Consider the following 23,092-nt stretch of genomic DNA (forward strand, 5'->3'; position numbering starts at 1 on the left):
GCCGCCGCCACAGGGACAGCCCCATTCCTGGCCCAGGGTCCCTTTGTCTGTCTCGCTCTTTGTTTGTTTGTCTTTGTTTGCCTGTCTCCCTACCAGATCGCCTTCCTTCTGTGGGTCTGGGTCTGCCTGCCTGTCTTGGCCTGCTGTTTGTCCATCTCTCTGTGAAGGGCAGCACCCCTCTGGGTTCCTGGGACCCAGAGGTCTTGCCTCCTGATTTTGGCAAGGCTCTTGCCTTTCCTCCTCTTGACTTTGAGTCTCTGTTTCTTCCTTTCTGAGGTGGCTCCGCCCTCTGCCTCCTTTCATTTGTTTAAGATGCAGGAGTATGTGTGCGGGATGACTGTATTTATGATGTCTAACACATTGGAACAAAGGGTTCAGTGAATTTCGAGGGGGGCAATGGCTTCTTTTCAACCCGAAAGGACAAGGCAAGAAGAAAATACTGACTGCAGCATGAGGCACAGTGGTTAGATATGCAGAGGGACTTCCCAAAAGGATGCTGTTGGAAACACTACAGCACTATAGCAGGGCAGGTAAAAGAGGCTAAACAATCACCCCCATGGTCGCCTTTGGAGAAGCCTGCGGCGGGGGAGGTGGGCAGCACAACCTTCCCGAGGGTCCGTGCAGTCTAAAATAGGTCTTGGAGGTTGTAAGGTCTCAGGGACCTGCAGGTCACATTCAGAGGCTAGGGGACCGACCAGCCCTTGCCATCACTTAGCCCAGGTTCCCACCTGCCTCAGGTCTGGGGAGAGGACCGCCAGGGGAAAGGGGTGCGGAGGAGGTGCTATCCATCTCCCTACCCCAACCCTGTTTCCCTACCATCTCCCCAAGCTTAAGACCACCGCCTGCCCCGCCCCCTCCCATGCATGAGGGATGGCTGCTGGGACTGAGTGAGGTATGTAATGCAGATGAAATGTCAGCAATTCTAAATGGGTCCTGAGATGCAGCCTTGGGGGGGGGGTGGGAGGAGCAGGGGAGAGAGAGGAAAGGAAAATGAGCTGTGGACCCTCACAGGGGTGGGTGGGGGGCAGCAGGGGCAGACAGACCCCTCCCCAAAGACCAGAGGAGGAGTGGGCCCAGGCGGCAAGAGCCCAAATGAGGTTTTGAAGAGGGAGCCGAGGGTGGGGGTGGAGGAGCGGGGCCGGAGCCGCTGATGTATAGCGGTTTCATAACTTCCTCAGTATTAAAAGCAGGTTCATGGGGAGGGCATCGCCATTAATCACCAGGCTGAATGGGGCTGGGATTTGCTGAGAGGCGCGCTTGCTGTCTGCTGCGCCTGCCCGGCTCAGGGTGGGAGGGGGCAGGCAGGGATGCCCCCCCCCTGAACTAAGGGGTGAGATCCCCAGAAGCTACTGTGGGCACTGGGCAAGCAGTCAGTCCTTGCCCTCGGGAGGAGTGGGGCCTGCGGACCCTGGTCCGAGGAAGGAGAAAGGCGGCCTGCAGGGAAGGGGCTGGGGAGGGGGGGTGGGGGCAGCGACAGGGAGGGGACCCTGGGGGCGGGAAAAACTGGGAGGATTGTGCCTGTGAACATGAAATTGATCACATGTAAATATAATGCAAATGACATGCAAACGAGCACAGGATTTCTCTAGGTCCACAGCTCAGGCTGGCTCTTTCCTGGACTGAGAATTGGGAGCAATTTGCATCCGGTTCCCTGCCCAGTGCCTTATTTCTTCATTATTAATATCTTCAGAGGGAGGACTCAGCGTCTCACTTGTTAAAGGGGTTCTCAGGGAGCCCAGGTGGGACGGGTCCCCTGGGAATTGGCAGTGAGGGAGCTGGGTGGTAGGTCTCTTCTCCTAGGCTTCCTGCTGGAGTCCGGTGAGCTTCAGAGACAGAGAGGTTCATCAGTGCTCTGCAGACAAACCCTGGGCCGTAAGACAAGGTGTGCGCGATGTCCCACGAGGTAGGCATGGTCAGATTTTCCTTCAAGGTCAAGGAAAAAATGACCTGCCCCTGGCTCAGAGAGATACTGATCTACCCAAGATCACACCACTGCCAATGCCAGAGCCATCTGCACGTGTCCTGTTGGGAATTTGGTGGGCTTCTCATGGCAGCATCTCTGAATGCCGCCGAGAAAGACCAAAAACAGAGCTGGACGGCAGTGGGCGCCAAGCAGCGGGCAGAGGCTTAGGTGAAGGAAAGCATGCGGTAGCCCGTGTCATAAGGCAGTTTAGTCTTGAGTGAAACACCAGTGAGCTGGCGACAGGAGGACCAGGGACTTCCAAAAGGAGGTGGCACTTGACTTGGGCTTTGGGGGGTCCTTGGAACTCAGTCCATGGCAAAGGCGGGAAGGGGGACTGAGTGGGCTACTCTGGAGGGGCAGGACAGGATGAGGAAGGTGAGCTTTCCAAGGGGTTGAGGCATAAAGGGTAAGGAAGGCCAGGCTAAGGTGGTAAGGGGGCCAGGGAAGGAGAGGGCTGAAAGGCCGCACCAGGGAATGTGGGTGTCAGTCAGGGTAGGCCAGCAGACACTGACTGTACACCAGGGGCCAGGGCTGTCCTGGTCGCAGCGGGTGCACCGATCAGCCATAGCTTCGATCTTCATGCCACGGCCATGCCCTCATCTCTAAAACGGAGATGGCAGGCGCCTGCCCCTCACAACGCTACCACAGATTTCAGGAGGGAACCTGTGGGAAGCACAGGTGGGGTTTGGTGTAGAAGAAGCACTCCTCCTGGAAAGGGGGTTGGTCATGAGCCGCTGTTGGGCAGGCTTGGAGTCCTGGCGACCCTGTGTGCCGTGGCACAGAACACTGCCCGGTCCTGCACCAACTTCCCAGCTGGTTGTGAATCAGACTCTTTCTTGTAGGGTTTTCAGTGCCTGATGTTTGGAAGGAGACTGCCAGGCCTTTCTTCCTAGGCCATCCTTGTCCTGACGCTCTACTGAAACCTGTTTAGCGTCACAGTCACACACAGATTCCAGTGACTGCTCAGGGCGGCATTGCTAGCAACTCCCACGTGCAAGGTGAGAGGTGAACCGCTGAGCACCCACTCCAGTAACACCTGGGGATTGCTATGAGCGTCCTTACCTCTGCTCTGAAAGGGTGGCTTGGAGTAGGACAAGGGCAGGGCGAGGGTCACAGTTCAATGAATACCTTGGGGAGAGGTGAGGGGGCAGTGTGGGTAGGAAAGGGAGGAGACAGGTTCTAGAGGACTGCAGGCACAAAAGTAGGCCAGGGACAGCTCCAGAGACAGGGGCAGGAACAATGTGGGCGGGGCCTACTGCAGGGGGAGGGGCTGGCTCCGGAGAGGAATCCTTGATTCAAATCCCTTCTCTTGCCAGCTTCCTGGAAGGACAGCCTGAACACCTGGGATTCTGGGATCCCTCCCTGCTAGGCAGCCTGGTCTTCTCCCAGCCTCATTTTACCTCCTCTTTTGATCCTACCTGTGGGAGATGCTCCTCCTACTTTCCCAAGCCTTCACTTCTTGCTGCAGGACTCGGGGACCAGTCCAGTCCCCTTGGCTGGCCATCCGTCTGCTGTCTGTGTGGTCCCCTCAGGATCGCCTCTCTGGACAACTCTAGCGTCGCTCAGACAGATTGTCCAGCCTCCTCGCCCGACATTTCCACCACCGCATCAAGCCAAATTACTCAGCCCACCCCACCCCCCAGCCCGGGGCTCTGGCAAAATCCGATTAGTGAGGAGAGAGCTGCGCAGAGCTGACAGCTCCTCCGATAATTGCTTCCCAAGCAAGTGATGCAAATCAGCCCGTCCAGGCAGCCTGGGCTCCTCTCCTGGGGACCCAAGTGTCCAGACCCCAGAGAGAGGGAGGCCACCTGAGCTGCGGAGATTTAGGATCCTCGGCTAAGTGGCCATCAATCCATTGGCTATGCTGCCTTGGAGCTGGTGGGGGCTGATGGGGTGATGACAAGAGCCCCCTGCTTCTGCAATTTTTGTCCTAAGAGAACTGCGTTCCTCTTCCACCCTCACCCTTCGAAGGAGAAGCCTCGGTACCCATTTCCCAGGAAGGTAGATGGAGGCCAGAGATCCAGGAGACAGAATCAGGAAGATGACTGACGAGCCCAGTTGAGAAACAGAAGGATGAATTCTCAGTCATTCCTCTGCTCCTCCAGTTCTGGAAGGGACTTGGAGAGGGGAGTGCCCTTGGGACCAGTAGGTAGGTAGCAGCTGCTCTTGTGAGAAAGTCCAAGGGTGTGGTCTCCACAGCAGGGCTTCACCGGGTCCCTTCTGGTTCAACTTCTGTTGAGAATTTGCATGTCCACCCCAAATACCAGTGTACTGGATCAAAGTCTACATTTCAACAAGACCCCTAGGTGATTCTTAGAGATCCTGGATTCAGCACAGCTCTGGTGGTCCAGGGAGACGGAGACCACAGGAAAACAAGGAGGCCCAGTTAGCTTGTCCAGACTCAGCCCTGGGAGCATTGTGTTAGGGTTCTGAGGGCCTGTCCCAGGTGGCAGACTCCAGCCTAGGCTCTCTGTTTTAGATATCTGTAAGAACCACCTGGGGGGATCTTGATAAGCTGTAGATTCTGAGTCAGTATGCCTGAGGTAGAAACGCAGAACCAGGATGGCCCAGTTCATAGATTGCAGGGATCTCCGGACTCTCGACAAACTTTCCGACTTGGGTGTCTGTGCTTGGGAGGGCATGTCCCTGGGGGGCAGTTGTCCTTGCTTACCCTGCACACCAGCGACCCCCTCCTTTTCCCTCGCTGGTGTCTCCTCCTCAGGCCTTCCCTGCCTTTGGCTGGCTTGACTTCACGATTGATTGCTTTCTCCCACGCCTTCCTCCCCCATCTCCTGTGGATTTGGGAGATCCAACAAAGTACTTTCCTTGTGATCCTGAACTTCTAGGCCCCAAGTCTCGGCCCTGTGGGTCATGGTGATTTTTTAGGAATGGATCGCCCAGTCTTGTCCCTCCGTGCCGTGTGTCCATGTCCTGAATCTTGTGCCCTGAGCCCCATCATCTGCCTGTGCCACCACCACTCCCGCCCCACCTGGCAGGCACACGGCTGTAAGAATGACCACCCACACTTCGGGCCCCCGGTTCTGTGCTAGGGACAGTAGTAGGTCTCTTACTTAACAAATAACATCCTTATCAGAAAGGAAGAGAGAACACCTCACTGAGGCTCGGGGAAGTCCAGTCACGTGTCCAAGGTCAGCCGCAGAGCTGGGATTTGAATCGCAGCAGCCTGAGTCCAGGGTCCACACTCAGTCCCCCCTCCTCTCTAGTTCTCCCCCGACTGATCCTGCAACGTTGTTTACTCAATGCTCGTTGACCGTTGACCGGATTCAGGGAGGACAGTCTGCTTGGTGGTATAGAGCTGTGGGGTGGGACGGGAGAGGGGGGTGGCCACCCCAGAACCAACCCATTGTGATTCCCTAGGCTATAGGTGATGGGAGTTGACAGGCTGCCACTTGGCACCTGAAAAAGGGACGCATGATCCTCTACCAACGTCTCTGATCCCAAATTCCTGTTTTCAGCATCAAGAGGCTCTGGAGCTGGATCACCCCCTCCCGTTTCCCGGAGTTTGGAGGCTGAGCAGGGCTGCACGGGCAGCTAGCGCCAGGACGTCCAGAGGCCGATAGATGGCGCTCATGGCCCAACGCTGCCCGCTGCCCGCCGAGCCCGAGGGACCGGCCAGCGCGTTAACCCCTTCGCGCCTGAGCGAGGCCCTCAGCGACTCCGTCATGGTGGCCAAGAGCCATCCTAGCCTAGGTGACCTAACGCTTTAGGTCTTCACCCGAGCCACTGCGTGGCCATCGTCGCTGTCAGGAACCACAGCCAGCTAGCCCGCCGGAGAGCTTCCAGAGGGCCAGGGAAGAAGGCAGGCTGGGGAGGTCTTCGGAGACCTATCTCTTGACAGTCTCTAGGCCCCACTCCTACTTCAGGAGCACTCCTCCCTCCTCCCCTGTTCCCTAGGAGGAAGTCATCAGGTGGGGAGCAGCAGCACCCGCAGACCAGAGGCTCAAAGCGCCCCCCTCCCCGTGCTCCTCGGGGATAGCGGGTCACTAAAGGAACTCACAGGGCTGCCCAAGCCTCATCTTTACTCTGTCTGTGAACCCCCAGAGTGGCAGGGCTTACAGTCTCCGTTCTTCCAGGTAGTTAAACCAGGAGCACAGTGCTGGTGCTGAGGGATGGATCCCTGCTTACCTGGTACTCATTCGTGTTCTATCTGAAACTTTTTGCCAGCAGCAGACTTGAAATGTGAAGGGGCTGCCAAGATGATAAACCGGAAATGCTGGACACGAACTGAACGTGGCTGAGGGGCAGCTGGCAGGCTGGCAGCGTCATCCATGGGTTGGTGGGTCTCTCAGAGTTCTTTTTTTTCTTTCTTTCATGATTTAAGGGTATATTAAGGAAGGTGACAGCTTACAATGGCCAGGATTCAGTCATTTTTCAGGACATATTCTTAGGTCTGCAAATAAATGCCTAGTGGGCGCACCACTCCATTGTAAGTCTCAACATGAAGGCACACACCTCAAGCTACATGGGACAGCCAACCCAGCTCCCTGAAGTAAGCGCCCAAAGGCACCCCACACCAGTAAGCCTAAGCTCAAAGGCTCCACTTCTGTAGGTCAGCAAATCCAATGTCCCCAATTAAGTGCCCAGATTCGCTGCCCCCCCCCTGAGTTCTTAAGCAACAAAATGACACCCCAACGTTGTAGAGATACACCAGTGCAGATGCACAGAAGTAAGGGAAACCACAGATGGCTTTCAGATGTTCTTGTGGGGTAAATGCTGGACTGTGAACTGCAAGGTCAGTGGTTCGAAGCCACCAACCGCCCTATGGGCGACAGATGAGGCTACCTACCTCCTGTGAGGATTTACAACCTTGGAACCCCTCTAGAGCAGCGGTTCTCAACCTGTGGGCTGCAACCCCTCTGGGGGTCAAACGATCCTTTCACAGGAGGGGTCGCCTGATTCATAACAATAGTAAAATTATAGTTATGAAATGAAAATAATGTTATGGTTGGGGAATCACCACAACATGAGAAACTGTATTAAAGGGTCCGGGCATTAGGAAGGTTGACAACTACTGCTCTAGAGGGTCACTAGGAGTGGGGATATGCTTGATGACAGATTTTTTTTTTTCTTTTCTAGAGGCTAGAAGCTAAGGGTGTCTTTTAAAAATATTTTATTTCTATTGAATGGTGTAGAGAACATACACCAATTCAATAATTTCTGTCTGTATGATTCAGTAGCTCTTACATTCTTTCCATTGTGCAAACATTCTCACCTCCGTGCAACATAAGCTTACCTCCGTAGAAACTTAGGATACTCTTATTTCAATCCTTACAGAAAAAGGAGACAATGATTTGTACACAGAAGGAGACAAGAGATATAGCAAGACAGAGAGAAAACCACACAAGAGGCTGAGGAGCAGGAGAGAGAGAGAGAGATTTCCATGGTGGAGAGGGAGAGGAGGAGAATCTGGTACAAATTAAAGCTCAGGAAATAATGGGCTTAGCTTGATGGTTGATTCCCTCTCCAGAGTCTGGCAAGGGTGGGGGAGGCAGAGCCTCACCCTCGGTGTCAGGGTGTCAGAGAGTCACTGCTGACAGCTCCCTCAGCCTCCTGCTGCACCCTGCACGCTTTTGTCTGTTCTTAAGAGACCAGAAGAGACTTGGGGAGGGTGTAGCTTCCTTGTTATCTTGTCTTGTCCGGTTTGGGGGTTCATTGATCTCGTTCACACCACCTGTGGGGAGATTTTGCATTTGCAATCATAATGCTGGCTGGCTGAGCTGTGTGTGCAGGAGCAGAGGGAGGAAGGAGGCTAGAAGATACCTGGTTGTAGGGGATTTTGAGTCTTATGAAGTTTTTGCAGTCAAGCTACAAATGCAGATACTGATATATGGGAAGGGCAGGAGTGGTGTGACAATTTTGGACATTGGGATGGAGGGGGGCGGATACTGTTAGGGGAAAAGGGTCCCTGGAGAGCGTGATGGGAAAGATTTGGGGAAGTGGGAGGCTGAAGGACTGAGCAGATAGTAAGGCAGCGGTGAAGGCAAAGTCAAACGGTGAAGCCGTGGAGTGTTTGCTAAAGAGCTGTAAGAGATGACAAAGGGCTTCCACACAGGGCAGCCTGATAAGTATTGGCCCTCGCGAGGCTGCCCAGGTGCGAGCGCATCCTGGGCAGTAGTCTATAGGCATTATTAACGCTTCCCAAATAGACGGGGGCGGAGAGGTGACTGGAGTTCTCTGACTCAGCATCCCTTTGGGAGAAGCATGCGGTGAACGTTCTGGGGCCGAATCCAGCCTCTCCGAAGTCTTCGCGGAAGTGGGGCCTCTCATCTGCCAACACGTCTTAATCGAGCCCTGATGTCAAGAGTGGACTACAACCCCCAGTGTCGCTCAGGGTTCGTTTAGCGCACTTCCGGGGATTTGCGTACTTCCGCCGGAAGTGGCCGCGCTACGCCAATCGCCGTCCCTCAACCAGGTGGACTGCGATTCCCAGTGTTCCTGGGGCCTGGGGGGCGGGTGCAGGGTGGGGGGAGGAACCGGAAACCGGATGGGGAGTCCGATCAGGTGAGGGAGTTGGGGCCGGGTGACTGGGCTGTGCGGTGCAGGTGGCGGGGCGCTCTCAAGGCGCCGTGTTTCGGGGACCCCTCGCTCTGACTGGGCCGCACTCCGCCTCCAGGAGAACCGAGCCCCCGGGAGGCCGGGGAGACCTGGCTCTCCCGTCGCGCCGAGCACGCGGGCGGACGCCCAGCTCTCGGGCTGCCCTAGCAATTGGCCTTCTGGGAGCCAGGAGGGGATGACACGGTCTATTTGAGGCCTCTATTGGAACGTTATTAGTGTCAGGGCTTTAAAGATCTGCTGGGTGCCCGTGGATTCTTGTTGGAGAGCCTCCCCCGCCCCCGGGAGTGGATAAAGTGCCTTCGATCCCGCGTTCGCTTCCCGAGTTGGATGCCCGAGAACCTCGAGGACTAAGTGCACCTTCTGCCCACACCGGTGGTGTTTATACTTTAAATTGAAAGCTCCTCGGGCCCCTCCTGGCTCTGGGGCATCCAGAATCCGGCCTGCTCTGTGTTAGGGGTCTGGTCCGCTCGTTTGGTGACCAGATGTCCCGCTTTTGAACAATTTGCCCCGCGTCGTTTTTAAAAAGTCCCGATTTTTGGAAAGAATGCACGACAAGCTAGGGTTTTTGGTTTTCGGCTGCCATGTGGCTGTTTCGCCAGGATATGAGTTTTATCAATGGTGTCCCGCTGGTGTCCGGCTTTACCAATGTTAAAATCTGGTCACCAAGCGGGTTTTGGCCCATTCTCCTGCTTTCTAGACCCCACTCAGTCCCCTTTGTCCGTATGTTTCAGTAAAGATCTTCAGCCAACTTGAGCCCATTCTTGCTGTTAGCAGCCCAGCCTATAACCACGGTGCCACCAGGGCTCCTTTTGAGCCCATTCTGCAGGGGGCAAACGTTGTATTTTCTAGCACTGGTGTGCCATTTTTACCACTGTGCCGCATGTAACTACTCATCAGGCCCCCTTTCAGAACTTTAGGGCACTGCGGGGAACAGACTTTTGACTTTCCTGAATTCAGCTGCCAGTGTCTGACTCTTCTGTACTGCGTGGTGAGAGCTGTTTGCTGATAGTAAATGGAATTGGGTCACCCTGCATGTAGTGGAATAAGATACAGTCACTTAGAAATAACCCGCACCCCCGCGCGCACACACACACACACACACACACACACACACACACACCCGTTTCTCAAAGCTCTGGTTCTTTAGATAGAATTTCTGGCTTTAGATAGAATTTCCAGGTTTCTCCTTTGGGCTCCAGGACATTACAGCTGAAGGCCCAGCTGCAGCACAGTCTGGTATTTGCCCACTCACGTGTCACATGGCCTCATCTACATGTCACATGGCCTCATCTACATGTCACATGGCCTCATGTATATTTTATTCCTTTTGGATTTCTTCCTCACCACGAGATTGCCACAGCGCCTAGGGACTCAAATGTTGAAACAAAGGGGGAGAGAGAACACAGCTGGTGGAAACTGGGTGATTTTCATTTTGCAGAGAGGAGAGTTCAGTGATTTGCTCAAGAGGACCTCCTAGTTAGAGAGGAAGTCAGGACCAGGATTGAAGTAGATCGACTCTCCTGTGCCATTTTCAATCAAAGGGGGCCTTGGAACTCAGACATCGAAACCAAGGCCCAGCCTGGTCCCTCCTGTGTAGGCCTAGCCTTGCTGTCTTCAGCACACACCTCTCCCAGTGCAGGAGGTAGACCCAACGGAGGATTGGAAAGACAGCTTAGGGCTGAAGCAGCCACTGTGCTAACGTGGTGCAGAGTGTGGTCTCCCGAGGTGCTGTTGTGTAGCCACCCAGACAGATCCGGTCTGGACTTCCGCGGAAGTCAGGCTGAGAAGGATTTCCAGTTTGGCCGCACTTTCCTTTTGTTCTCCACAACCCACAACCCGTCGGAGGCTGGGGGCGGAGAACCAGTTGACAACTGTTTACAGTGGATCTAGGGGAAGAAGGTCAGTCTTGGTCTGAGGACGGGTTTTAGAGGTAGGAAGGAATCACAGTCTTTGCCAAATGGGAGGCTCAGATCCAGTGGAAATACACCAGGGGCTGAGCCTAAGTCTGTAAACTGTGAGCAGTGCACCACATGGCAGCCAAACCTTGAGCGGACTCGGGAGAAACAGAGGAATCCCTCAGGAAGCAACTCCTGGTGAACAGGATTGAAAATGAAGGAGTGGCTGAAGCTGAGCAGGTGTTTGCTGAGTATGTAATAAGAGCTAGAGCCTTGGAGATATGGAGGGAAATTGAAGAATGTGGGGCATTCTTCCCTGTTAGACTGCATTGTCTAGAGATACTAAACCAGCGACACTCATATGTATGAGAAAGAGCTTTATGTCATATGATAATTTCATATCAAGAGAGTACCCCAGTCCAGTCCAACTTAAGCCCGTGGATCCAGTGCTAGCTGGAGCCCTCTTCAGATTCACGTAGCTGCAGGCTGATGATGCAGGGAGGTGACGTGGCAAGCAGGAAGATCACAGAGTCATGTGGATCCATGATCTGTGGAAAGATGGTAGGCCTTTGTGGGGCTACCTCTGGAGGCAAGCAGAGTCCCAGCAAGCAGGAAGGCAGAGGGGCAGAAAGAAGTTCCCAGTTTCACTCTTATAAGAAGGCCACACCCCCAAGGAGGCATCATCAGGCTGTGAGCTGATTGACAGGTTGCACACCCCTCCCCCAACTTGGATACAAAGTCGAGCTGACATAAAATCCAACTATCACATTCCCAAAGCCACAAAGCCTGGTGACACACGGTGGTTTTTCATCTCTATGTTTAAGGCAGAGTCCCAGTACCACACCAGCCCTCCGTGTATGTGGATGGTGTCTGGGAAGCTGGGACATAGCGCAGTGCTTGAGGAGCGATGCTTTGAGCTGCATCTGCGAGGACAGACACCACTGGGATGTGTGGCATGAGGGAATCGCATTCCCTACTAACTGGGTTTGAGGAGTCTGGTTCGATTTGTGGCAGTGGCATATACAGCTTTTCGGGGGTGAGAAAAGAAAGGCACTTTGAAAGGGTGAGTGGACTAGTCCAGGCTGGGACACTGGGCTTGTGTGGGAGCCGTGTGAAGGAGGTGGAGGGGAACGCCCTTTATGGCTTACAAAACGGACTCGCCTACACGACTCGACGCCCCCCCCCCCCCCGTGCACACACAGCTCCTCATTCTGTGTGTGTGTCACTGTAATAGGGAGGTTAGTATCCTTCGTACTTGGAGGAGGGAATGTGGGCCTCAGAGGGTGACGTGCCCTGCCCAGTAGCAGAGTCTAGTAGTCTTCCTGCTCACCACTGATGAGTCTTCGACACGGGGAGGAAGCTAGGCTGCATTGGGTGCAGAGTGACTGATTTCACCAACAGAGGCAAGAGAGTGCAAAGGGTTCCACACAGGGCTGCGGACCTGACTTTTCATTGTGCTTTGATGCTCTGTTGAAAATGTGCATCCCCCCCTCAGATCCGAGAGCACCGAATGATCACTGATAGCTCCCAGGTGACGCTTCCAGGGTTCCAGGGGGTTCTCGTGTACACTCACCTGGGGAGTCTTGTTAACAGGTCGATTAGGAGTCAGGGGGATGGAAAGGCACATTCTCGGGATGGAGCAGGAATTGAACGATTCAAAGCTGGGAGACTGGGCATGGGAAGAGCAAGGTGAGGGTCCCATAGCGGCTTAGGGGCCCCGCTGAGCTCAGCAAATGGGGATGTGAGCCCTGGCCAGCGTGGAGTCTCTCCTGTTCTGCCCCCTTTTCAGGTGACAGTGACATGGCTCTGCCCAAGGTTTTCTCCCTGGGGCTCCTGGAAGAGCCTGCTGGAGCCCAGCCGGAGCTGCAGCCCTGTCCACAAAGCCTGGCAGAGGGCTTCCTGGAGGAGGAGCGTCGCCTTAATGAGGAGCTACGCCAGCTGCAGTTCCCCGAGCCTGTGGGCATCATCTACAACCCCGTGGAGTATGCCTGGGAGCCACATCGCAGCTACGTGACCTGCTACTGCCAGGGCCCAAAGGAAGTGCTCTTCTTGGGCATGAACCCAGGACCCTTTGGCATGGCCCAGACTGGGGTAAAGGGCCTGGCCTCCCCGGTGGGTGGAGGGGGAGGCTCCCAAGATGGGGGTGTGGACAGGGTGTGAATGCTGTGGACTCGCTGGGCTCTCTTCCCCGGCCTGCCCCATACCCTCCCAGTAGGCACACTGGCTCCTGTGGTCTCAGCCACTCTCCGGCTGCTCTGCCGGGAGTTAACCAAGCACATTAATGGTAGTTCCGGTTCCCCTGTGAGCTCTCTAATTGCCTCTGAGAGCCCTTCCTTCCGCCAGCCCAGCCCCATCCATTGCTCACTTTGCTGGATGGATCTGCCATTCCCCTAGAGTGAGATGGGGGGGATCAGGAGAGGCCCAGGGCTGCCAGGCTCTCAGGAGATTGGTTGGCAGGGGTGCATGGGGAAGAGATGCAGGACATTCTGGTCACCTGACTCCTGTGTCTCCACCGGCCTCAGGGCCTCACTGCTTTCTCTTTGGTCCAGTATGAGTGACTGCCACTCAGTGGGGGTGCTTGACAGGGCAGGGGAGGGGAAGAAGCTCCAGGGCAGGAGGCTCAATCGCTTTTATTGACCCCCACTGGGTGATGAAAGATGATCAATGATGATCGATGGAAAAGGCAGCCTGAGGCTTGGGGCTGGGAGGACCCCCAGAGCCTAGGGTCAGCCCTGCCCTTGTGCCTCCTTGCACCCAGCCCATTTTCTGCCTCGGTTGGCTGTCCGTTCCATTCCCATGGTGCCTTGTGCAGGGCCAAACACCTCCAGGTTCTTTCTGCACTTGCTCCCCGCGGGTGGAGAGGAGAGGCAGCCAGGATTGTCTGCATCACTGTCCACAGGGGAAGCCAGGAGGCCGATGCACAGATGCAAGCAAGCCACAGGACCGGGGAGTCTGGTCTCGGGCCTTTGGGGGTGGTGTCAGGGTGGACCCTTGGAGGGTACCAAGGGCCCAGGTGTCAGGTCTCCACTTTGAGGCCGCCTCGTTCCTCTCCCCACAGGTGCCTTTTGGGGAGGTGAATGTGGTCCGGGACTGGTTGGGCATTGGGGGCCCGGTGCTGCCCCCTCCCGAGGAGCACCCCAAGCGCCCAGTGCTGGGCCTGGAGTGCCCACATTCCGAGGTGAGCGGTGCCCGATTCTGGGGTTTTTTCCGGAAGCTCTGTGGAGAGCCGGAGGCCTTCTTCCGCCACTGTTTTGTCCACAATCTGTGCCCTCTGCTCTTCCTGGCTCCCAGCGGGCGCAACCTCACCCCAGCCGACCTGCCCGCCAAGCAGCGCCACCAACTGCTTGGGCTCTGTGACTCAGCCCTCTGCCGGCAGGTGCAGCTGCTCGGGGTGCGGCTGGTGGTGGGTGTGGGGCGGCTGGCCGAGCAGCGGGCTCGGCGGGCTCTGGCAGACCTGATGCCAGAGGTCCAGGTGGAGGGACTCCTGCACCCTTCACCCCGTAGCCCCCAGGCCAACAGGGGCTGGGAGGCAGTGGCCAAGGAGAGGCTGGGTGAGTTGGGGTTGCTGCCGCTGCTGGTGAAAGAAGTGCCCTGAGACCTGAGTAAAGGCCATGTCCAGGACCCCGAGGCCCCTCTCAGCAAGCAGAGCACAGCAGCACATCTGACCTGGAGCAGCGAGGCCTTCTTCAACCCCCTGGCCACTGGGAGACGCGCTGGGGGATCTGTTGAACTGTCTTCCGACTTCCCTCCATGGTGGTGGTGTTGGCGGCGTGTGGACGAGATTGCTGCTCTCCGTCTTGGTTCTCGCTCTCCTCACTTCCCTTCATCTCGCTCTCATGTCTCCTAAGGCTGAGTCCACAGAGACCCAGCCGGAGGTGGGCTCTGCAGCCCCAACCACCATGGGAGCTTCTGGTCAGCTGTGCGGGATGCCAGCGGTCATATCTCCCACTTTGGAGGAAAGCGCTTTCCAGGATCCTCACTCATTCTCACAAAATAGCCGACCACTTTCCATATGGGGACCAGGCCAAAGCTTAGGGCACGAATGTCCAGAGTGGCTGGGTCCAAGGGAGAAGTCCTCGGGGCCCAGTAGGAAAGGCACTGGACTTAGAAGGGCTGAATTTTCTTTTCTTTTTAAAAAATATTTGTATTGGCATAAAGGGTACACATCGTACAATTTTGTAGTTCAGTCATATAAAGAAGAGTGGTACAATCATGGCCACCTTCGATTTTAGAACACCTTCCTTCTTGGACTAGCTGTTACTAGCTCCCCATGTCCCCCTTTGCTCCCCTCCCCTGCCGTGCCCCCAAGAAGGCCTGGGTTGTCATCCCACCTCCTGAGACTTGTTCTCTGTGTGGCATTTGACAAGTCCGCTGACCTCTCTGAGCCTGAGATCCGCACCTAGAGAGAGAGAGGCAGAGGGTGGAATGAGTGAGGGCAGGTGCTCTTTTGGTCGGCATTGCGCCACACACTACACGGGAAGCCCTTCACCTGTGAAGGCTTGCTATGGGGGTCCGGGCCTCCACCTGTAGCCTGGGGGTCGGGCCAGTTCTTGCCCAGCCAGTGGTGGACCAATAACTGCCCAGAAAACCCAGTCTGTGATGTTTCAGTCTAAGCATTAAAAACTCGAAACCTTCTTGACTTGGTCCTTTCTTCTCCCTCGTGCATTGCCAGGAGGAGGCAAGTGTATAGATCCCCCTTCTCCTTCATTGGTCAAAGAATTCTCTTGGGCAGGTGGGCGGTAGACCTTTCATCACCAACGCTGCAGGGTCTCTGTGAGGGCCTGTCCACTTGTTTGTCCGGCACTCGGAGCCCGGGAGAAGCAGGTGGCAGGTGGACGGTGTCTCCAGCCAACTGGGTTCTCACACCTGCAGAACGACTGTGTGGAGCGCCCCTTTGGTGGGGCCTGGCAAAGTGACTCAAGCTGGAAGTTGAGCTACCTTAGAGACACCCCCCCCAAATGAGGAGCACACGGTCCGACCACCTCCTGGGATAGGCTCTCCCAATGCTCAGAAGTAGTAAGGTTCTTAGTTGCTGTCTCCCCAATACTCCTTAGTCCTCTCGCCCCTTTAGACTCCATTCCCTCTCGGCTTTCAGTGGCCCTGTGCTCAGAGCCAGGACCTCAGGGCCTAGTGCTTGCAGGGCACTGGATTAAACACTGGAGTAATGACAACGAGAGAAGACCCATTGTTTCTGCATATGTCTAGCAGAGGTGATCAGGGAAGGCTCTCTGGAGGAGGTGGAATTTCCAATGGGGCATTCTGAGGGAGCTTGGAGAAGAGCACCATTCTGTTCAAGGGATGGCAAATAGATTGTTGGGTTGGCCGGGTTGGGGAGAGAGCTGGAGGGGGAGCTGGGTCAGCTGGTGAAAAGGCTAGTGTGAGCGCTCACAGTCGAGCAGGCCAAGCAGGATACACTGAACATGCATGTGAAATGCCCAGCAACATGCAGAAACCCACAGGTGGGGGTGAGCTAGCCAGCTAGAAGTCCATCCGTGTGGGCACAATGCGACCAGAATGAGAAGAGTCTCCGGGGAGGAGCAGGAACCAGAGGAAAGCCCAGGGTCTGGCCGGGCACTGGGAGGTGAGTGGCTGGAGGTAGGGTTGGGTGCCCATAGAGGCATGTGGATGGTTGGGGTCCGGATGATGGCTGGATGGCTTGAGGGTGGCAAAACCAAACCCCGCCATGGGGTCAATTCGGACAGAGTCTGCCCCTGGGGGTTCCCGGCCTCAAACCCTTTCTGGGAGTAGAAAATCTCACCGTAAGACAAATCTGCTTCTAGTGGAGCTTTGCCCCTCCGTTCCTTGATTGCCTTTTACTGGGGAGAAGTGGATTAAGGGCCAAGGGCAACAAAGGTCATGCCCCGGCTGCTTTTGCCCACCAGTGTTAACCTTGAGCAAAATCGGGTACTAAGGTGTGCCTTTGCTCTGGGTGGGGTGGGGGGAGTTAGTGCAGTGGGTTAGCTAGCTGATAGGACTTGGTCTCACCACACCGGGTCCTGTCCCCGAGCAGCTTTGGTTCAGATGAGAGTGTCCTTAGGGGATGGGATCTTCCACTTTCTCCTGAGCCCAAAGGAACAGAGACTTCAGCTGCTACGAAACTGTATGGTTATAAGTATTCTAAAACCAAACACGATTTGGGACCATTTACAAATTTGCAGTCCAATATGGCAGCCCCTCGCCATGTATAGCTGTTTAACTTTAAATACAGTAAGAATAAGTACAGCAAAGTAAGAAAATAAATGATTCCTCAGTCACTACCCATATTTCAAGTACTCAGGAGTCACACGTGCCTAGTGGCTACTGGCTGGGGAACAGGGCTATAGCACATGACCATCGCATAGCACAGATCACACTGGGCAGCTGTGGTCCTTGCATAATCTGTTGTCAACTTGAGACTATTAAGAGTGAAAATGTGGAGTTTAGCCTGTCAATCAGGTCGCAGCTTGATGACCTTTTTTTGAGATAAATAGCTCTCTGGAGGCAGGACACACACACTCCCTGTGAGACATTCCTGTTGACAAGCCACATGAAGCTACAGGAGCCACGTGGAGACCCACGACAGCACTGAGATGCTTCCACCACCGCTGGATCCACAAGATTTTCCACCCCCTGGCCTGTGATCTTCCTGCATTCAGTGCCATTGCCTGTGTTGCATGAGTCCAAAGAGGAATTTATGGATTAGTATCAACATAGGGTGTAATATCAGACTTATGGACTTGACCTGGACTGGGTTGGGATGTTTTCTTAATGTATAATTGCTCTTTGATATAAAGTTCCCTTTTACACCCATGTGAGTGTCAATGAATTTGTTTCTGTACTCAACCCTGACGAACACAGCAGCGCTGTGTAAACGCCAGTGGTTTACAACCCTGGCTGTCAATCAGAAACGTGTGGGGACTGAGCGACCTGTGTGTCCCAGCTCCACGCGGGAGGTCCGAGGTTCACTCTGGGCATCTGCTTTAGCAATTGCTACCAACATGCAGCAGGTCAAGGAAAAGACTGGACCGTGGGCATCTTGAAGGTCAGGAGATCTCTGTTTCTGCCTTTCCCTAGCGTGCTAGTCTAGGGAGACGAGAGAAACAAATTCATGGACACACAGGTGTGTATAAGAAAGAGGTTTACATACAAGAGCAGTTGAACATTGAGAAAACATCCCAACCCAGTCCAGTCCAAGCCCCAAAGTCTGATATTAGTCCATATGCCCAATACCAATCTACAAAGTCCTCTTCCCACTCACGAACACAGGCGATGATGCTGAATGCAGGAATCACAGGCCAGTGGGCAGAACGTCTTTGGATCCAGTGGCGGTGTAAGCATCTCAGCGCTGGCAGGGGTCTCCACGTGGCTTCTCCAGCTTCCAGGGCTGCATCAGGGTAGGTCCATGTGGTTTCTCCTCAGGGATGTCTCGCAGGGAGTGAACACAGAGAAAGTGTTGCCCATCTCCAAGGAGGAAAATACAGGAGTTGCCAGGATTCTCAGGAGAAGGCCATGCTTACACAAAGGCCTCATTGGTTATATCTTGATTGACAGACTAGCCTCCATCTCTTCACTCTTAATCCTCAAATTGACAAACGATTATATAACTACCACACCTAGTATGTAACTAGGCCTGGCGTAAAATCGGTGTTGGGTATGCATGTGCAAGCCATGTACGAATCTACTGGTTTGGGGGACACGCTCAAACGGTGCATGAATTGTACTCACCACCCCACCTAATATTATCTATTGAAGCCTTGATGCTTGGGTCTGTGACCTGGATCCTATTCAGCATAAAAGCTTTTATTTGTTTGTTAGTGATTTCTAACCAGAGTGGGTGGACCCTAACCCTCACCCTGTCTGGCAGCACACCCAGAAGGAAGGACAGATGCCCATGATGTGTGCAGATGCACCCACCCACCTGCCCAGGAACATGAGGACTGCCTGCAGCATCTCCAAGCTAAGAAGAACCCTGCTTTTGAGTCGATGCTCCCTGATTTGGACTTTTCGCTTCCAAAATGGAGACAATACATTTCTGTTCTTTCTTTTTTCTTGAAAAAGTAGCACAGAAACAAAATTGTACTGAGTATAATAAGATCAAGCTTGTAGAAAATGGGTAGCTTCCCTATTCCTGCTGGTGTAGATCCCAGCAATGCCCCAGTGTTACATGTTAGCAAGGTGGGCAAAACTCGAACCGCCTGGAAAATGGTCTGTTCTTTAAAGTCATCCACTAGTGGCGTTTTGTTAGAAAATGAAAGACGGTGCCCGTGTAGTTGACTTTTGCCCAGTGATGGTTCAGAGGAGCGATGCAGCTTTCTATGTCCCGCCCCAGTTAATGCCTGCGCGCGCGCGCGCGCGCACACACACACACACACACACACACATACACACACACACACACACAGCTTGATGGAGGGCAAGGCTCTGTGTGGGGTGCTGCTGAGACTCGGGTGAGCTGGGGAGCTGAGTTAGGGAGGTAAGAGACGGCTTCTTTCTTTTGCGCTTTTATTTTTGTTTTGACAGACGGCTTCAAGGACGGAGTTGCCAGTGGGCCCTCACTTTGAGGCAGCCTTTCTCACGGCTGTGGAGGGTGCTGTTCCCCATGCTAGGTGGTGTAGGGAGTGACAGAAGTGAATCAGATGATTCTTTGCCCTCATGTTGTTCACTGTCTAGGGCAGAGAGATACAGGCATCTAATTATAGTATAAATCAGACTGAAAACATGTGAGCGAGTTATAAACAGTGCTCTGGGCACACTGAAGGAGAAGCGATTAGTTCTCAGTGTGAGTAGGAGGGGTGTGTGTGTGTGTGTGTGTGCAGGCATTAGCTGGAGAGTTCTTTTCTAATCACTTGTTAAATCTTACTACTGCCATGAAGTTGATTTTTTTAATCTTTAATTTATTTAAATCACTTTATTGGGGGCTCCTACAACTCTTACTGTAATCCATCCATCCATCCATGGTGTCAACCACATTTGTACATATGTTTCCCTCATCATTCTCAAAACATTTGCTTTCCACTTGAGCCCTTGGTATCAGCTCCTCATTTGATTTAGAAAAAATTTTAGCACCCCACCATGTCAGATATTCACAATCGTTTTTCAGCCTCAACTTCAAGCGGCGAGAGGTCAGGATGAGGGAAGGGGACGGGAGGAAACCCTTAGAAGGGACATAAAGACTGTACATGATGTGACGATGGCTGATGGGACGTGCCAGTTCTTGTTTTGTTAACTTCTGCCCTGGACAAATGGTAGCTTTAGTCAGGGAGGCTGGAGGGGTTAGATCAAAAACAACTTCATACCGGTGCTAGATCAAAAAGACTTTGGGAGCCTAGCCTGGGCATAGCTGAGGCAGAGAAGACTGAGTCTTGATTCTCCAAGGATTCTTGTTTCCGAGGATTCAGGCCAGCTGTTTTCTGTTATATATATAACACACATACAACATATAACACACACACACATACATCTCAAAGAAGGACATAACTTCAACTGGAGCATGAGCCATTCAGGTTAGACCCATGGATAAATTTCCTAGCATCAGTGTTGCAGACCATCAGTGATGCAGAAATAGATGGCATTGGGGGAGCCTGAATTGTTTTCTTCTCCAGAGACCTTCATGCCAACCTGGCACGAGACCAAGCTTATAACTACTGGGGGGAACTTTCTCGTCCTTCCTGTTTTGGTCTCCAGTCTCTCAAAAACAGACGAAACCAACATGGCAGTAGAATTTTGCTGCACAGTTTCTGGCCCCGTGTCCCACTCAAGGAGCTGACGTCAGTCTCTAGGCCAGGCTCACAGAAGGGGTGGCTGAGAGCCCAGAACAGCCCTCCACGGAGGCCTGTGCCAAGCGCGTTGCCATTGCCATTTTCATTAATTGAAGCAGCTTGACCCTGATCATTTCAGGCCACCAATTTCCTGTCTGCAGGGTGGGAGTGTGTGGAGGACATCCCTCTGCAGGTCATTCTGTCCTTCCATCTACCTTTACGGTGCTAACTTCTTGTCCAAGCTGTAAAATTTGGTCTCCCATTGCAGTCAGTACAAATAAAGTAAAAAAAAAAAAAGTCCCCCCAAATAAATTCACTGCCATCCAATGGATTCTGATGCTACCGGACAAGGCGCAACTGCTCCTGTGGGCTTTTGAGATGGCAAATCTTCTAGGAGTAGAAAGCCTAATCTTTCTCCTGAGGAAGGCGGGTGGTTTTGAACTGCTGACCTTGAGGTTAGCAGCCGAAAGCATTACCCATTACACTACCAAGGGAAAAGTTGAGCCTCACACAAATATCAGATTTCTCTCTTGATAGTTCTCTTCTTAGAAAGGGGTTTTCTGATGTCTACTCTCAAGCCATTCCCAGTTGCCTTAGAGTGAGTTGATTCCAACTCATGATGACCCGGGGGTCCGAGGGGCAGCGTGCTCCATAGGATTGTCAATAGGTGTTTTTGGGAAAATAGATCACCAGGCCTTTCTTCCCAGGCACCTTTGCATGGCCTTCGACTGCTAACCCTTTTGGTTAGCACCTGAGAGTGTGTTCACCATTCGCACTGCCCTGGGACTCGTTCAAAGCCCACTTGTAACTTTAGTCCAGTTTGTTTCTTCTTTCCGTTTTGGAAACTTGATGCCTGGTGTCCTGAGTTCCCTCTCCGGACCCACCTGAGGGCCATTGCTGTTGTTGTGTGGGCCAAGAACAAATTGTCTTTGAGGGACGAGTTTCCAGGTGACGAGGGGGAGGGTGCCGGTGTTCATGACCCACCTTCGAAGGAAGTCTCTGTGTCTCCCTGGGCGCCCATCAAGTTAGCATCAGTTGTCCCCTGGTATGGCTGCTGGGAGACCTGGGGGCCGGGTGCTTACACAATGGGCAGTTCTACTACCCTGTCTTGGAGTTGGAATCTACAAAGTCTGGTTGCCGGTGGTGTTCCCTCTGCAGTGTCGCCTGCATTTGTGGGCTCTTGTGATCCATGGGGATCTCTGCCTTTTTCTACCCTTCCAGGTGCCACTTGTGTAATTGAGCGCATGGCCCGTCTTTGCTGCGGCCCTGTCCTGTCTTGGTGTCTGTGTGTCTCTATGACTTTTGGGCGTCTTCTGCATTTCCGGACAGCTTTGGGGGTTCCTGGTGTCTTTCTGACCGTCCCCGGGCTCCACTTGGGCGGGAGAACCGCAGAAGCAGCTCAGGCACGGAGGGGAGCCGTCGGGGGTGGGGGAGCGTGTAGGGAGGGGGCGCCCCGCAATCTGTGACTCGGAAAACAGATTCGCGGAGGCGGCTAGCAGCCCGGGCGTGCGGAGCGTGCGGGGCGGGGGCGGGGGCCCGGCTCTGGCCCCCAGCTCCTCCGCAATCCAATTAAATAACATTTAAATGCATAACCAGCCCGCGCGGCGATGAGGCTGGAGATTGGAGCGGGCGCGGCGGCGGGCCGCGCGGCCTGCGTTTTGTGGAGCTCAGCGATTCTGGCGGCAATTTCCCCGCTCGGCGCGCCTTTTACGAGCCCGCTCCCGGCGCCCGCCCGCTCCCCGCTCCCCGCTCCGCCCGCCCCCGCCTCGGCGCAGCCTTCTGCTCTGCGTGCGCGCGCGCCTCTGCCCCTGCGTCTCCCCTCTCCTGCTGTCTCCGTCTCCCCATCCCTTTGTCTCCCCATCCCAGTCTCTTTCCCTCTTTGGCCTGCTTCTCTCTCTCTCTCTCTCTCTCTCTCTCTCTCTCTCTCTCTCTCTCTCTCTCTCTCTCTCTCTCTCTGTTGGGCTGTCTGTCTCTGGCCTCCCCTCTGTCCATCTGTCTGTCTCTGCCTCTCTGGATGCCTGCCTCTTTCTCGCCCCTCCTGCCTCCACTCCCGCCATCTGTCACTTTTCACTTGGCTCCTGCTTCCTGCTTTCTGCCTCCGACGTTGGCTCCCTTTGCTGCTGACGTCAGCTGCCTGTGCCTCACCTGCCCTCGCAGACGCGGCTGTCTGTTTCCCTGTCTCCTTTCTTTGCCTTTCACATCCTCTGCCCGCCACCTTTGCCCTCAAGTCCACTAGCCTTCCCCCCTGATGCAGGCCTGCGGCGGGGGGGGGGGGGGGGGGGGAGGGAGTGGGGGCTGGCTCATCTCACCATGCCAGCCTATCCACCGGTTTTCCCAGCGCCCCAGCCTCCCCCCTCTGGAGACCTCAGAGGGAGTTTGCTAAGTGTGTTCCTGGCTGGGCTTGGAGATTGGAAAGAGAGACAGGGGCAAGGGAAACAAAGAAATCTCAGTGAGTCTATAGGTGACTAGGCCCCTGTGGGTTTCCCAGACAGGAGCAGAGAGCCTCACCTTTCCCCCACACCCTGCATGGTGTCCCATGCTGACCCATAGTGACCCCCGTAGGTTTCTCAAACTGCACCTGCTTGTGGGAGTAGAAAGCCCAGTCTTTCCTCTAGAGGAGCTGCTGGTGGTTTTGAACTACCAACCATCAAGATCTCAGCCCAATGAATAACCACTATACTACCTGGGCTGCTTAGGGAAAAGGGAAGGGGGTGTGATTTACTACGAATGGGTGGGCTCAGGCTCATTGGGAGGAAGGTGGAAATAAATAGGGAAGGGGATGATTGGGGGCAGACCCGTTCCCCCGGTTTTTCCTAGGAAGCTGGGGGAATAACTCCGATAGGACTGAAGTGAGCTAGCAGAAGGGACTGGCTACGAGGCTTGGCCCACGCACCATCAGGTTAGGGAGAGGTTCACAAACA

The 23,092-nt window shown here is 54.3% G+C and overlaps 1 protein-coding gene across 1 annotated transcript; it reads left to right on the forward strand.

The window, feature by feature from the left end:
• The first annotated feature begins 8,453 nt into the window (after positions 1-8,453).
• On the forward strand, positions 8,454-15,057 carry SMUG1 (single-strand-selective monofunctional uracil-DNA glycosylase 1). The gene is made up of 3 exons (XM_075551551.1): positions 8,454-8,485; positions 12,224-12,525; positions 13,493-15,057. Exons 2-3 carry the CDS (start codon positions 12,235-12,237, stop codon positions 14,027-14,029), a joined length of 828 nt encoding a protein of 275 aa, XP_075407666.1. The 5' UTR covers positions 8,454-8,485; positions 12,224-12,234; the 3' UTR covers positions 14,030-15,057.
• Positions 15,058-23,092: the final 8,035 nt, after the last annotated feature.

The sequence above is a fragment of the Tenrec ecaudatus genome, chromosome 6, assembly GCF_050624435.1.
Source record: "Tenrec ecaudatus isolate mTenEca1 chromosome 6, mTenEca1.hap1, whole genome shotgun sequence".
In the NCBI taxonomy this organism is placed as follows: Eukaryota; Metazoa; Chordata; class Mammalia; order Afrosoricida; family Tenrecidae; genus Tenrec; species Tenrec ecaudatus.